Below are 15,207 nucleotides of genomic sequence, written 5' to 3'. Positions count from 1 at the left end.
TTAAAAATACTTGCCATCACTTCTTAGCTTTTTGTTGTTTTAAAGATGTATGTGCATTGAGGTTTTGCCTGCATGTATGGTCTGTGTGAAGATGTCAAGTCACTTGGAACTGGATTACAGGCGTTTGTGAACTTCCATGTGGTTGCTGGGAATTGAGCCCAGGTCCTTTAGAAGAGCAGCCAGTGCTCTTAATCACGGAACCATCTCCCGCCCCTATTTTATTTTCTGTTTTGTCCTTTTGGCATTTGAACCCAGAACTTTGTCCATGCTAGGTAAAATTCTGCCTTCCCCACTTTGTGTTTTTTGGAGATTAGGGGTCTCATTATTTAGCACTGGCTGCCCTGAAGCTCTGATGTGTAGACCAGACAGACTTGAAGAACACCTGCCTCCGTTTCCAAAATGTTAGTTTTCTAGGCATGTCTGGCTAGCTAGCATTTGGAAAAATGAAATGTAGGCAGAGACTATTCATTTCCAGGTCTCCCATCCCCAAAGTAATCACACAGAAACTGTATTAATTAAAACATTGTTCAGCCTATTAGCCCAGACCTCTTAACTATTGCCTCTTAAATTAACCCATTCCTATTATTTTGTATTTTACCACAAGGCTTGTGGTTTACCCACAAGTTTCCAGTGGGCGGGCATCTTTCTGCTGCTACATGGGCTTCATGTCATCTCTCTCACACCACCTTCTTTTCTCCTCTATCTCTACTTAGAATTCCACCTTGGTCTATTCTGCACTGCCAGAGGCCCAAAGCAGCTTCTTTTTTTCTTTAAAAGGGAGGCTTTATTATTATTATTGATTTTATTGAGCTCTACATTTTTCTCTGCTCCCCTCCCTGCCTCTCCCCTCCCCTTCAACCCTCTCCCATGGTTCCCATGCTCCCAATTTACTCAGGAGATCTTGTCTTTTTCTACTTCTCATGTAGATTAGATCCATGCATGTCTCTCTTAGGGTCCTCATTGTTGCCTACGTTCTCTGCGATTGTGATTTATGGGTTGGTTTCTCTTTGTCTAAAAGTCACTTATGAGTGAGTGCATGTGATATTTGTCTTTCTATGTCTGGGTTACCTCACTCAAAATAATGTTTTCTAGCTCCATCCATTTTCCTGCAAATTTCACGCTGTCTTTATTTTTTTCTGCTGTGTAGTACTCCATTGTGTAAATGTACCATATTTTCCTTATCCATTCTTTGGTCAAGGGATATTTAGATTGTTTCCAGATTCTGTCTATGACAAACAAAACTGCTATGAACATAGTTGAGCACATGTCCTTGTGGCACGATTGAGCATCCTTTGGATATATACCCAAAAGTGGTATTACTGGATCTTGAAGAAGGTTGTTTCCTAATTTTTCTGAGAAATCGCCACACTGACATCCAAAGGGGTTGTACCAGCTTGCATTCCCACCAGCAATGCAGGAGTGTTCCCTTTTCCTCACAACCTCTCCAGCATAAGTTGTCATCAGTGTTTTTGATCTTGGCCATTTGGGTTTCTCTGATGACTAAGGATGTTGAGCATTTCCTTAAGTGTCTTTCAGCCATTTTAGATTCCTCTGCTGAGAGTTCTATGCTTATTTGTGAGTTCAAGACCAGCACAGTCTACAGAGCTAGTTCCAGGACAGGCTCCAAAGCTACAGAGAAACCTTGTCTCGAACCCCCCCCCCCCCCAAAAAAAAGCAACAAGTGCTTTACTGATAATCTCTCCAGAGATCTTTCTTAAAGACAGAATCTCATGCAGCCTATGTAATGTGTAACTTAGTATGTATCCAGGACTGACCTTTGAACTGCTTGCTGCCAACAATACCTTTCATGCGGGGTTTGTATGCATGTGCCATCATGTATAGCTTAATGTTTTTAGCACACAGAACTCCAATTAGAATAACTGGGTGCTCAGAACATCTGTTTTGGTCACAGGATCGTTAAATGACAGCTTTTTTGGAAAAAGGAGCACCGCTATGTAGCAATGACTATACTTACCCTAAATGAAATCCTGTATTTTGGTAAGATTGCGGGGATTTTCCTCCCGGTAGCAAACAACCCTAAGTTACTCACTTTAAAGGTTTCTGTTTCGGTTAGTGGATCACCCATTTCCGTCCGTGCAAACCTTAGACCAGTATGTGACCAGAGGGCTTTGCGAGTCAGACCTAGGATTGGGGTGGAGCAGAGTCCCTGTCGGCTTGGGGGCGGAGCTAGGGTTACGCCCCGCCCACTGGCGCCATCTTCCTGGACCCGGGCGGGGCAGTGGGTTGTGCGGCGCCGCTCGGGAAGGAATCCAGTCTGCAACCCGGACTCAGGGTTTCCTTCAGAGGTGCGGGCACAGGTGGGCAGGGACGGGAGGAGGAAAAGCGGGGGCGGCAACCTGAAGAAGACCTGGCGGTACCAGGCAGCCCTCAGCACGCTTCCGGCTCCTTCCTACTGGCACACTGCCTCAATCTGAAGAGAAGCCCAAGTTGTTTTTATTTTTCTGTAAAAAGTAAGTTTAGAAATCTGTGCCGTGTTTTAGGACTGAGACTAACGGGGAAGGGAGAAGACCTGGGTTTCTTAGTGTTCCGCAAAGAGCAGGGTAGGCCGCGGTGTTTGTGGGAGGCTGGGACTCAGACTGGCCGACTGTCTCCATCCTGGACTGAATGTTTTGTGCCTTCCCTAGGAGGCCTTTCCTAGGGGCCCAGGACTGCTGTAAGGACAATGGACTCCGGGGCTCGCCCAGTTGGTAGCAGCTGTAGCAGCCCTGCAGCGCTGTCACGGGAATACAAACTAGTGATGCTGGGTGCTGGTGGCGTCGGGAAGAGCGGTAGGTAACCGTTTCTATTTGACAGAGAAGTTTGAAAACCACCAGATGGGTTACTGGCTCTTGTGCAAAGTTGATAGTTACATTACTTCATGGTCACCGTCATGAGTTCCATTTCTTGTTTTGAAGCCATGACAATGCAGTTCATCAGCCACCGATTCCCAGAAGATCATGACCCCACCATTGGTAAGTCAGATTCTTATTTATATTCCAGGTACATCCTGTGAAAGTATCTTAACAGAGTTAAAGTTTAAAAAGTAGTATTTATATCTTGAGCTTTTTTGTGTATGTAATTCATACTTATTTAGAAACAAGGATAAACCGTTTATTTTTTTTTCCTAGACTTCATATGCCACCTTTAGTCTTTGGGTTAGGTTGAGCATTAATAGACAAAGTTTGTGTTTTTTTACTGAATGTATTCTGTATCATTAGATTAAAGGAAGGTTTAAAGGCTACTCGACGAAACCATCTCTGGCTATCGCTTCTGAGGCTCTGACATGAGACTAACCTGGCAGTGTGAGTCAGCTGGTTTGAACTTCCACAAAAGGAAGCAGAAAAACAAGTAGAGCTAGCCTATTGAACTCTTAGACCGAGCTCCCACTGGAAGCTCTTGATTTATTTCCTTATCCCTGCAGCTGGGTATATAGCAACATCATCTGTGTCTTTGTCATCTTTAGAGTGCCAATAGAGTAAATCAGTCTTTTTTTAACGCTGGGGATTGAGCCTGAGACTTCAGACCAAGCACACCAGGCAAGGGCTCCACCACTGAGCTGTATCCCCAGCTTTGTTTTGTGTTGTTTGTTTTAAGTTGTGTTTTGTTTTCTTTTGATAAAAGATTGAGCCCAAGCTAGCCTTAAACACACAGCACACCTTACGCCTTAGTCTGGGATTACAGGCCTGAGCTACCATGCCCAGGTCTATGGTGTGTGGGCTGTATTATTGTTGTTTTTGGTTGCTATCTTCTGTTGACTGAGAATGTTCCTCACTCCTAAATCATTAGGAAACAGTTGTGGGGTTTTTTGTTTGTTTGTTTGTTTTGTTTTTTTGAGACAGGGTTTCTCTGTGTAGCCTTGACTGTCCTGGAATTTGTGCTCTGTTGACCAGGCTGACCTCGAACTCAGAGTTCCGCCTACCTCTGCTGCAATGAAAGGCGTGTGCCACCACCCAGCAGCAGTTTTGATTCTGAGTGATTATATAAAAGAAAAGTAGGGTTGAGGAGGGGACAGAAGCTCTGCCATTAGCTGGGAGTGATGGCACACATCTGTAATCCCAGCCCTTGGGAGGCAAAGGAATGTGAATTCACCAGTCTGGGTTACATAAAGAGTTATAGGCTGGCCAAGAGTATTAATGAGGCCTTCTGTAAAACAAAACAAAAGCCTGCCATGCTGTGGCTGTGGTCATTTCATTTAGCATGTGCTTCTGTGGGTTTGGGGAAAGTGGGAGCACTTGTTTTTTTATTGAGCTCTATGGGAGTTATTTATTTTTTGTGGTAGGGATCAAGCCTGGGGCCTCACACAGGCTAAGTCTATGCTGTACCACCGAGCTGTGTCCTAGCTCTGCTCTATCAACTTTAGAGATTGTTTCAGAGATTCAGCTGCGGCGTGGGAACTGAAGAAAGTGACTTCAGGGTTAGGATCGTTTACTTAGTGCCGAGCGTTAGCGCTAGGCCACCCACTCGTGACCCCAGTGATGCTGCACTAGAGGGACATTGCCTGTGCTGGCTAGGTGGCCAGGCAGGGTCAGTATCTACCCTCTGCCCTGCAGGCTGTGTGTTTGCCACGCATGCCCTCCTGCACTGCTGGTTCCTGAGTGTAGGAAGACTGGCTGGCAGCCTACCACACCCACCGCGTTATTCTGCCCTTGTTTATGGTGATAACTAGCCACACCTAGAGATTGACTGGAAAATGTCACTTGGTCGCCTTAGTTGGGCTGGGAACCCAGACCCTTGAGCTCAGGCTTCAGGGTCTACCAGGTCCACTTCACTCCTTGGTAGGACAGATATGTTCCTACACCTTCTTTATTCTCTTCTCCTGTATAGGTTTTTAGACTAGCAAAATGGGCAGAATTTTCTTTGGTCATGCCCACGTTCTGTCTGTTCTCGTGTGCTGTGTTATAACCCTGACCAACAGTTCAGAGCACGGGGACCACTGATTGTCTTTTGTTTTATCATGGTAGCTCATGGAGAAGGAAATCCGACTTCCCCAGGTCTCCTTCACTGAAAACAAAACTCTACTTCTATAACCTCCACCTTAACATCAGTGGAAAGGTGCTCGCCCCAAAAGCCTGGTGACCTGAATTTCAACTGAACCCATGTAAAGGTGGGAGGAGAGGGAGGAGAAACCCGAGTCCACAAAGGTGGTCTCTTGACCTCTGCACACCCATTGCTAGAGTCATGTGCATACATAATAATAGAAATATCTTTAGATAAACTAAAATTCAAAAGAGCTCCAGAGCCATCTCTTACTTCTTTTTGTATTTAATTTATTATAAGCGACATTAAACAATCTTTTTGTTGTGCTTGGGGTTGAATCTGGACCTTGGACACACTAGACAAACACACTATCACACTAAGTCCCCAGCTCTCTTATTTTTAAGGTAAAATTCATATTTTTTCACCCCAAGAAGGTTTCACCAGTTTGTCTGCAGTGTTGTGGATTGAATTCGGGGCTTAAAAGACTGATGTTTTATTTGATGGCTATAGGTGTTTTCTGTATGTGTCTGTGCACCGCAGTGTGCCTGGTGCCTGCAGAGGCAGAGGAAGGGCATTCGATCCCATGGACTGGAGTTAACAGAATTTTGTAAGCTCTTATAGGGGTGTTGTGAGCCAAACCCAGGCCATCTGCAGGAGCCGTCAATCAGTACATTTTTTACCCGACTCTGCTGCTCTCTGACAGTACTGTGTGATTCAGCAGCAAATACTTGTGTGTCTTGAGTGCTGTAAGTGAATATATGTATATACTCACATAGAAGCACATATCTGTGTGACTGAAATTAAAATCTAGTTTGGGGACCTGTGAGATGGCACCTGTCACCAAGCCTGACGTAAGATCCCGGTAACTCCCATGGTAGAAGGTGAGAATCAGTTCCTGCACGTCCCCTCCCCTCCATAGCCGTGCTGTGTCATGGGATGGCGAGTCTGCCGAGCCTGATAACTTGAGTCTCACATGGTGGAAGGAAATTGTCCTCTGAACTCCACCTGCAGCATGTGGCATGAGTGTGCCGACAGGTACACAGAACCTTTAAAAGAATATCATTGGGGCTGGAGAGATGGCTCAGAGGTTAAGAGCATTGCCTGCTCTTCCAAAGGTCCTGAGTTCAATTCCCAGCAACCACATGGTGGCTCACAACCAGCTGTAATGGGGTCTGGTGCCCTCTTCTGGCCTGCAGGCATACACACAGACAGAATATTGTATACATAATAAATAAATATTTTTTAAAAAAAGATTATCATTGGTTTGAAAATGTTAAGAGGATTTATCTTGGGGTGTATGTGCCTAGTTTTTTTTTCGAGACAGGGTTTCTTGGCATAGTCTTGGCAGCCCAGGACCTCACTCTGTACACTAGGTTGGTCTTGAACTCAGAGATCTGCCTGCCTCTTTCTCCTGAGTTCTGGGATTCAAGCCCTGCACCACCCTGTGTGGCAGTTGATTCTCTTTTACTTTTCTGTGTTTTCCATGATTATAAAAATCCACTTTGAAGAAGGTAGATGTGAGCCAGGTGGCGGTGGCGCACGCCTGTGATCCCAGCACTCGGGAGGCAGAGGCAGGCGGAGCTCTGTGAGTTCCAGGACAGCCTGGTCTCCATATCAAGTTGGCCAGCCAGGGTTACATAGTGAGACCCTATCTACAAAACAAAAAATAAATAGCAAAAATGTAATAAAATTAAAATTTTGTAAAGGGCTAAAGATCGCTCAGGTCACACACATGCTTACGACCTGTGTTTAACACAGTGTTGCACCTGACAGTAATATGCAGACAAGAGCTTGGTTTCTAGAAAATAGTGAAGCTGTGAGGGACGCTTCATTGGGTACAGTACCACAGCTGTGCTTGCAGGGTCGCAGACAGGGTTTCCAACACTGCCACGACAGCTCACAGCCATCTAGTACTGCAGTTCCAGGCAGTCTGATACCATATCCTGACCTCTGAGGGCATCAGACACACATAATACACTTTCAGCCATAACACTCACATGCATAAAATAAAAGTAAGTCTTTAAACAAAAGTATCCAGGCACGGGGACTGCACCTTTTAAAACCAGTGCTGTGGGTGAGGTGTGAAGAGGAACCGCAGTGCATGCTGGCTCCATCACCACTGAACTGCGGTTAAGAAGACATTCAGGATTTGAGGATTAGCCTTTTAATTCTAAGTCTTTTTTTCTAAGACAGTTTCACCTGCAACTCCGTTTGGCCTCAAACTCAGAGATCTGCCCCTTGCCTGCCCCTACCAGTGGTGGGATTAAGGGTGTGTCCACCATACCTCGCTTACCTTCTCTGTAAGGTGGAAATGATAGTGCTTTACAGTTTGCCTAGCCTAATGTTCTGTACGTGCGTTAATAAACGGCACCTGGGACTAAAGCATGCGCCCCTACGCCCAGCGGTTACCTTTTTTTTAAATGTGCATGATGTGTGTAGGCATAGATGCCACAGCAGATGTGTGAAAGCTCTGCCCATCCTACTTTGGTGTGGATCCTGGGGTTCTAACTCAGGTCGCCAGGCGTTGAGCCACTTCCCCTGCCCCTGACCTACTGTTTTAAAAGAAATTCTTTCATAATCCTTGTGGTGGTTGTGGCTCACGCCTTTAATCCCAGCACTCAGGAGGCAGAAGCAGGCGGATCTCTGGGAGTTCGAGGCCAGCCTGGTCTACAGAGCTAGTGCCAGGACAGAATCCAAAGCCACAGAAAAACCCTGTCTTGAAAAACAACAACAACAACAAAAAAGAGTCCTTGTGGTGGTTTGAATAAGAATGACCCCACGGGTCCATGTATGTGAATAAGAATGACCCCACGGGTCCATGTATGTGAATAAGAATGACCCCCACAGGCCCATGTATGTGAATAAGAATGACCCCACAGGTCCATGTATGTGAGTAAGAATGACCCCACAGGTCCATGTATGTGAATAAGAATGACCCCACAGGTCCATGTATGTGAATAAGAATGACCCCACTGGTCCATGTATGTGAGTAAGAATGACCCCACAGGTCCATGTATGTGAATGTTTAGTGACAAAGAGAATGAAACTGTCGGAAAGGATTAGGTTAGGATTGTGGCCTTGTTAGAAGAAGTATCACAGGGTGAGATTTGAGCTTTCAAAAGCCCACAGCAGGCCCAGTCTCCACTCGCTTTCTCTCAGCCTGTGCAACAGGACACAGCACTGAGCTGCTGCTCTCACATCATGAATGCTCCCCACCATAGCTACAGACTAACCCTCTGAGACTGGAAGCCAGCCCAGTTAAATGCTTCGCTTCCTGAGAGCCCTGGTTGTGGTGTCTTCACAGCAGTAGCACAGTGACTAAGACCATCTTTTTCTTTCTCTCTTCTCCCTTCCTCTCTCCCACCCTCCCTTCCTTCTTTTATTTTGTTTTATTTTTGAGACTGTGTTTCTCTGTGTAGTGCTAACTGTCCTGGAACTTGCTTTGTAGGCTGGGCTCAAACTCACAGAGATCCATCTGCCTCTGCCTCCTGAGTGCTAGGATTAAAGGCGTGCACCACCAATGTCTGGCTCTTTTTTTTTTTACTATTTATTTTCTCTGTATTAGTGTTTTACCTGTATGTATGTCTGTGTACCGTGTATGTATCTGGTGAGAGCATTGGTTCCTCTGGAACTGAAGTTATAGATGGTTGTGAACCACCATGTGGGTGCTGGGAACTGAACCTCCTCTGGAGGAACAGCCAGTGCTCTTAACCACTGAGTCATCTCTCCAGCCCTCCCTCCCTCCGTCCCTCTCTTTCTTCCTTCCTTTTTTTTTTTTAAGACAACATCTCCCTTTGCAGCCCTAGCACACCTAGAACTCATTATGTAAACAAAATTGGCCTTGAATTCAAAGAGATCCTCCTGCCTCTCCTTCTCAGATGCTCAGAATTAATTTTTAGATTTAGATTTGCAGCTGTGAATAAGATATATAACCATGCCGGCTGGTGGTAGCTCATGCTTTTAATCCCAGCACTTGGGGGCAGAGGCAAATGGATCTCTGAGTTTGAGGCCAGCTTGGTTTACAGAGCTAATTCTTGGACAACCAAGGCTTTACAAAGAAACTGTCTCAAAAATCAAAACAAGGGCTAGAGAGATGGCTTAGCAGTTAAGGGCATTGGCTGCTCTTCCGTAAATTCTGAGTTCAATTCCCAGCAACCACATGGTGGCTCACAACAATCTGTAATGAGATCTGGCGCCCTCTTTTGGCCTGCAGGCAGAACTCTGTGCACAGATTAATAAATAAATAAGCCTTTTAAAAACAAAACAAGCCGGGCGATGGTGGCGCACGCCTTTAATCCCAGCACTCGGGAGGCAGAGGCAGGCGGATCTCTGTGAGTTCGAGACCAGCCTGGTCTACAGAGCTAGTTCCAGGACAGGCTCCAAAGCCACAGAGAAACCCTGTCTCGAAAAACCAAAAAAAAAAAAAAAAAAAACAAAACAAAACAAAAAAATACATGACCACCCATGAACAAAGAAAAACTAATCTACATATTTTGATGAATTTATAGCATCCTGAGAAAATTAAGCACATAAAAACAATCCAGGGCCGCTGAGATGCTCAGCAGGTAAGAGTGCCCGCCCTATTCATGTTGTGGCTTAGAGTGCAGAGAAAGGAATAAGGGAAAAGCTGACTTCATAAATTTGACCCTTGACCTCCATATGCATACACATACATACACACATACATCATGCATGTACATATACATCACTAATAATAAAATTCCTTAGAGAACTTGGTGGGCTGGGGAAATGGTTTGGAGGTTAGAGGGCTTGCTTTATAAGCTAGAAGCAGAGTTGAGTTCAGATCCCCGGAACCCTGGTAACTGACTTACATGAAATTCCAGCCTCCACAGTCAAAGACAGGCTTCATTGAGCAAGCTGCCTAGTGAGATCCAGTATGAGCCCTGGATCTCCATGCACATGTGCACACATACACACATGAGCATTCATGCATTTACATGTGTACATGCCAACGCCCGAGAGCAAACGTAAGAAGCTGAAGCCTGGGAATATAGCTCAGGGGTAGAGCATTTGCCCACCGTTTGAACCCCTGGATTCAAGGTCTGCCTCTACCAAAATAAGTGAATAAAATTGGATGGGACTGCCTCTTCTGTGGGGCAGGTTTTCAGATCCTTGCTTCTTCCCACATGTGTGTTCCTCCCTCCTGTAGAGGATGCATACAAGATCCGGATCCGCATCGACGATGAGCCTGCCAACCTGGACATTCTGGATACAGCCGGGCAGGTACTGAACCCAGAACTGTGTGGGTAGAGTGTGTCCTCTAGGAGGGGGGCAGGCGTCTATGAACAGAATCACTAGTTTGTCTCTCTTGACTTCCATGCTCTGCCTCAGGAGAGCAGGTAATTGACATGCTGTTTCTGACTCTGAGGTAGCCGGTGTGTGTGCAGGTCTGATTGCAGCAATGGACCTTTGCTTCCCTCCAGGCAGAGTTTACAGCCATGCGGGATCAGTATATGAGGGCAGGAGAAGGATTTATCATCTGTTACTCGATCACGGATCGCCGAAGTTTTCATGAAGTTCGGGAGTTTAAACAGCTGATTTACCGCGTCAGACGCACTGACGACACACCAGTGGTTCTCGTGGGAAACAAATCAGACCTGAAGCAGCTGCGGCAGGTGAGAAGCAGGGCCTGCAATGTTGTGGGTGGTTGGTTGTTTCTTGAAGATTGCTTTGCCTTAAAATAGAAAATGAAAATTAGCCTATCCCTAGCTTTGGGAATGTTCCTTTAGCTATAAATTTCCTGTTATAATATATAAAATCTGGATTTTTAGAAATCAACGCATAGGGTTTTAGACACATGATAACCTATAACCTAAGCATTTAACAGGCTAGGCAGGAGGATCACCACACATTAGAGGGCAGCTGAGGGTTTGTAGCCCTAGGCCCAGACAGTCAGTTAGCAAACCAATAGATGGCAATAGAAGACTCATTAAATAAGGATCATGAGCGGTTAGCTTGCTGAATCATCAGAAAGGATTGGCTGTAGTTTAGTGGTAGAGCTTCTGCCTAGCGTACACAGGGACGCGGGTTCAATCCCCAGCACCACAAAATAAAAGTTTACATATCAATAGAGCTAAGGGCAACAACAAGTCTCAGTAAAGGCGCTTGTTTGCCTGGAAATACGGTGGCCTGAATCCAATCCCTAAAATCCACACAGAGGTGAAACAAGAGAACCAGTTCCACAGAGTTGCCAGCTGATTCTCTGTTGACTTTACACACGTGCTGGGATTCAGGCCTTCCACATACAGTAAATAAACGAACACTTAGTAAAACTAATGGAAACTTTAGGGTCGGAGGTTAAGAATACTGGTTACCCTTGCGGAGGACTCCTCCGTCCCAGCGTTCACATGGTATGACTAAGAACTGTCTGTAACCCCAGTTCCAGGGCATCTGATGCATCTGGCCTCCAGGAGTACCAGGCACATATATGTACACAGACATACATGTAGGCAAGACACCCATACACGTAAAATAATAATAATTCAAAATATAAATAAATCTGGGCAGTGGTGGTGCACACCTTTAATCCCAGCACTCAGTAGGCAGAGGCAGGTGGATCTCTGAGTTTGAGGCCAGTCTGATCTGCAGAAGGAATTCCAGGACAGGCTCCAAAGCTGCCCAGAGAAACCCTGTCCTGAAAAATCAAAAGCATAAAGAAAGCTATCATTATCAATATGTGTATTTACTTGATATCTGTTTCCAAAAGTTCCACTGAAAGGATTGGAGACTCAGTTCAGTCAGTAAAGCACCTTTTTTTTAAGAGGGTTTGAGGCCTGAGTTCAGTGAGACAGGGTTTTCCTGTGTAGCCCTGGCTGTCCTGGAACTCACTCTGTAGACCAGGCTGGCCTCAAACTCACAGAGATCCGCCTGCCTCTGCCTCCCAAGTGCTGGGATTAAAGGTGTGTGCCACCATCGCCCTGCATAGATTTCATTTCTTGTTTTTGTTTTGAAATCCAGACATGATGGTTTATAACCCCAACACTAGGGAGCTGGAAATGGGCAGAACACTGGGGTTTGTTGGCCAGCCTACTTGACAAGCTCCAGACCAGAGGGAAGTCTTGCCTCAGAAAAGAAAAAAGAGAGGCTGAGTTGTAAAGTTCAGTTGGTGGTGTGTCTGCCTACCATGCAGGAAGCTGGGTGTGAGACAGAGGCAGCTGGATCTCTGGGTTTGAGGCTAGCCTGATCTGCAGAACAAAGTTCCTGAGCAGCTAGGGCTACACAGAGAAACCCTGTCTTGACAAAACAATTGAAAAATTATGTGGGCTCTGTCCCTAACCCTGCATGAAAGCAGGCATGGAGGCATACACATGTAATCCAGGCACTCCTGAGATACAGATGGAAGACTTACAAGAGACTCTGTCTTTAAAACAGCAATCTGGTAAGTACACTGGAAATAGAACCCTGTGATTTGGAGTCCTGTGGTATACGGCTTGGGCCCTCAGTTTCCCGGGGCTGTGTTCTCTGCTGGCCCCTCTCCAGCGGGGAGCCACTGGCTCTTTGTGACAGCTGTAACTGCCGCCTGCTGTGCACTATACATTTTCTCATGTTTGTGCCTTTGAAGGTCTCCAAGGAAGAGGGGTTATCTCTGGCGCGGGAATTCAGCTGTCCGTTTTTTGAGACCTCTGCTGCGTATCGTTACTACATCGATGACGTTTTCCATGCTCTTGTTCGCGAGATTCGTAAGAAAGAAAAGGAATTAGTATTGTCCATGGAGAAAAAGTCTAAACCCAAAAGCAGTGTGTGGAGGAGGCTGAAGTCGCCGTTCAGGAAGAAGAAAGACTCGGTAACCTGAGGGAAGTGTGACGTCCCTGCTGTGAACTGCGGTGCTGCCCGACAGCCCAGTACCTGCAATAACGGGCACACTGTCCGCTCTCTTTCCCGCTACCCTAAATGCCACTGGCGAGGGGGCCATGGCCACTGGGCGTTTTCAGTGACTCTGACTTTTTAGCCCTCAGAGCACTGCCCACTCCTTGATTGTCACAGGGGAATTTGATCTGCCATTGTTTTGGTTATGTTGCTGATGTAAATTAATTTGTGTAAATTGTTTATACCCAGGAGAATATGTATACCGTGTGCACTTGACTAAGTTTACAAAAGGAACTTTGCTGTCTACCCCCACCGTCCTTCAACTTGAGCTTCCTGGTACTGTCTCACAGAAGGACCTCTCTACCTTGTTTTTCCACACTGTGTATCTTGGAGACAGAACAAAATATTGCATAGGGAAACTAACGATAAAGAGATTGGTGCTAAAGGTGAGTAGGTGTCTGTGGCATGGACTTGTGTTGTAGATTATGAAGTGATTAGGGAGATATTGTTGTGTGTTTACACAGGAAGACATGGCGTATGGGGTCAGAAAGTGTTCCCGTGATGAGCCTGAGGACTGCGCGTTTGACCCAAAGGCAAGACAGAAACGGAAACGTAGAGGGAAGGTTTCTCTTGAACGTACTTGTTCTCTTTTCAGTATCTTGCCTTCCTTTATCTTGGAAGACTGGCACTTTGAGAACTGCTTCTGGATCTGGACCAGTCACGGGCTCCCTCGGTTCTTGTTTAAATCCCTTGTTGGGCTAGGCATGGCGGCTCACTGCTGTGATCCTAGTATTTATAAGGCTAAAGCAGGAGGACTTCCACAAGTGTGCGGCTTGCTGGGCTACAGAATGAAAACCAAGAATAAACAAATAAGTAAATTCTTTCTTAGGACAGCTCCACCGCATGCCTTATCCAGGCGTCCTCTCTGAAGAGCTGGACCTGTGCTGTGGTTTTAGGCCCTTTCTTTAAACTGATGGTGTTGTCCGAACAGAAGAGGCATCTGGAGTCTGAGTAAAATTGTTAGGTGGTCTCTTGACCTCAGCAGTCATTAGACTTAGGCTTAAAGGTCTGGAGTTTCTGTTTGGCCGACCGACCAGTCTTGAAGCTTTAATATCTGCATATACGAATTGGTTTTCATAATCTGAGGATTTCCTCAGAGTTGTCCAAGCTCAGCGTCAGAGAGGACCACTTTGCTTCCCATACGTGAGACTAACCTTGGAAGAAACAGCTTTAACTATTAGTGGTGCGCTCTCTGTGTTGATGTCTTGAGCGTGCTGTGTGGGGCACATTCAGGAGAGTCGTGATCCCAGGAGGGAGTGTTCGCTCCAGGCTCAGGTGATGCCTCTTCAAAGTTGCCACAAAGCTTCCTGCTTCCCTCTGTCAGAGGAATGGCAGCTGATCCAGAGTCTATGAGGAGCCATTGCTAGGACTTTTAACATTTTGGGTAGCGTCTTTTGAAAGTTCTGGTAACTATACAAAATTGTTTTTAATATTCAAGCCATCAAAAAATAAAAGACCCAAATTCCAGTCTATATAAGCCACAGCATTTCAGAGAAGAGACAAAATACAGCACCTTTCTCTCTGAACAGTTGCTCGCCTGGTTAAGGACTTTCAGACTGTACACCTTTGCTGCTTATTACTGATGATCTATGCATTTGTCATCCGTGTTAAGCAAGGAAATGACAGCTACAACGATTCAAGATTGTAAAGGCAATAAAAAAACATCGCTAGAAAGAAAGGCCTGTAAGACAGAGAGATTGTGTTCCATACAAGGAAAGCAGCAGTCTTTTTTTTTTATATTTATTCATTATGTATACAGTATTCTGTGTGTATGCCTGCAGGCCAGAAGAGGGCACCAGACCTCATTACAGATGGTTGTGAGCCACCATGTGGTTGCTGGGAATTGAACTCAGGACCTTCAGAAGAGCAGGCAATGCTCTTAACCACTGAGCCATCTCTCCAGCCCCAAGCAGCAGTCTTTTTAAGGCTATCCCTGTCAGACATTTGATCCTAAGCTGGCCCCTTAATTCCCATTGAGCATTGTAATCATGGTGCTAGATAGCTGCAGGAGTTCAGTGGTTTGCGCTGGAGCCCCTCCTCAGGAGCGCAGTGTGTAGCTGGAGCCCCTCCTCAGTAGTGCAGTGTGCGCTAGAGCCCCTCAGGAGCGCAGTGTGCACTGGAGCCCCTCCTCAGGAGCGCAGTGTGCACTGGAGCCCCTCCTCAGGAGCGCAGTATGTGCGCTGGAGCCCCTCCTCAGGAGCGCAGTGTGTGCACTGGAGCCCCTCCTCAGGAGCGCAGTGTGTGCGCTGGAGCCCCTCCTCAGGAGCGCAGTGTGCGCTGGAGCCCCTCCTCAGGAGCGCAGTATGTGCGCTGGAGCCCCTCCTCAGGAGCGCAGTGTGTGCA

General features: G+C 46.2%; 1 protein-coding gene across 2 annotated transcripts; it reads left to right on the top strand.

The window, feature by feature from the left end:
* The first annotated feature begins 2,194 nt into the window (after positions 1 to 2,194).
* Rit1 (Ras like without CAAX 1) lies at positions 2,195 to 14,542 on the top strand. 2 transcript variants are annotated; one of them, XM_075978507.1, is made up of 6 exons: positions 2,195 to 2,471; positions 2,646 to 2,789; positions 2,916 to 2,972; positions 10,148 to 10,221; positions 10,422 to 10,613; positions 12,560 to 14,542. In XM_075978507.1, exons 2-6 carry the CDS (start codon positions 2,684 to 2,686, stop codon positions 12,788 to 12,790), a joined length of 660 nt encoding a protein of 219 aa, XP_075834622.1. In that variant the 5' UTR covers positions 2,195 to 2,471; positions 2,646 to 2,683; the 3' UTR covers positions 12,791 to 14,542. The 2 variants fall into 2 exon arrangements, with proteins under 2 accessions (XP_075834622.1, XP_075834623.1); XM_075978508.1 differs by having other exon boundaries at positions 2,199 to 2,306.
* The last annotated feature ends 665 nt before the right edge of the window (positions 14,543 to 15,207 follow it).

This window comes from Microtus pennsylvanicus, chromosome 7, assembly GCF_037038515.1.
Source record: "Microtus pennsylvanicus isolate mMicPen1 chromosome 7, mMicPen1.hap1, whole genome shotgun sequence".
In the NCBI taxonomy this organism is placed as follows: domain Eukaryota; kingdom Metazoa; phylum Chordata; class Mammalia; order Rodentia; family Cricetidae; genus Microtus; species Microtus pennsylvanicus.
The sequence above is the reverse complement of the archived record's forward strand: the minus strand, read 5'-3'. Positions and strand labels throughout refer to the sequence as shown.

Excerpts from the sequence above, each read along its gene's own strand:
- Rit1 (XM_075978507.1), top strand. The coding sequence starts at position 2,684 with ATGGACTCCGGGGCTCGCCCAGTTGGTAGCAGCTGTAGCAGCCCTGCA. Across the intron at positions 10,222-10,421 it reads TTCTGGATACAGCCGGGCAG|GCAGAGTTTACAGCCATGCG; the intron begins GTACTGAACCCA and ends GCTTCCCTCCAG. Across the intron at positions 10,614-12,559 it reads ACCTGAAGCAGCTGCGGCAG|GTCTCCAAGGAAGAGGGGTT; the intron begins GTGAGAAGCAGG and ends GTGCCTTTGAAG.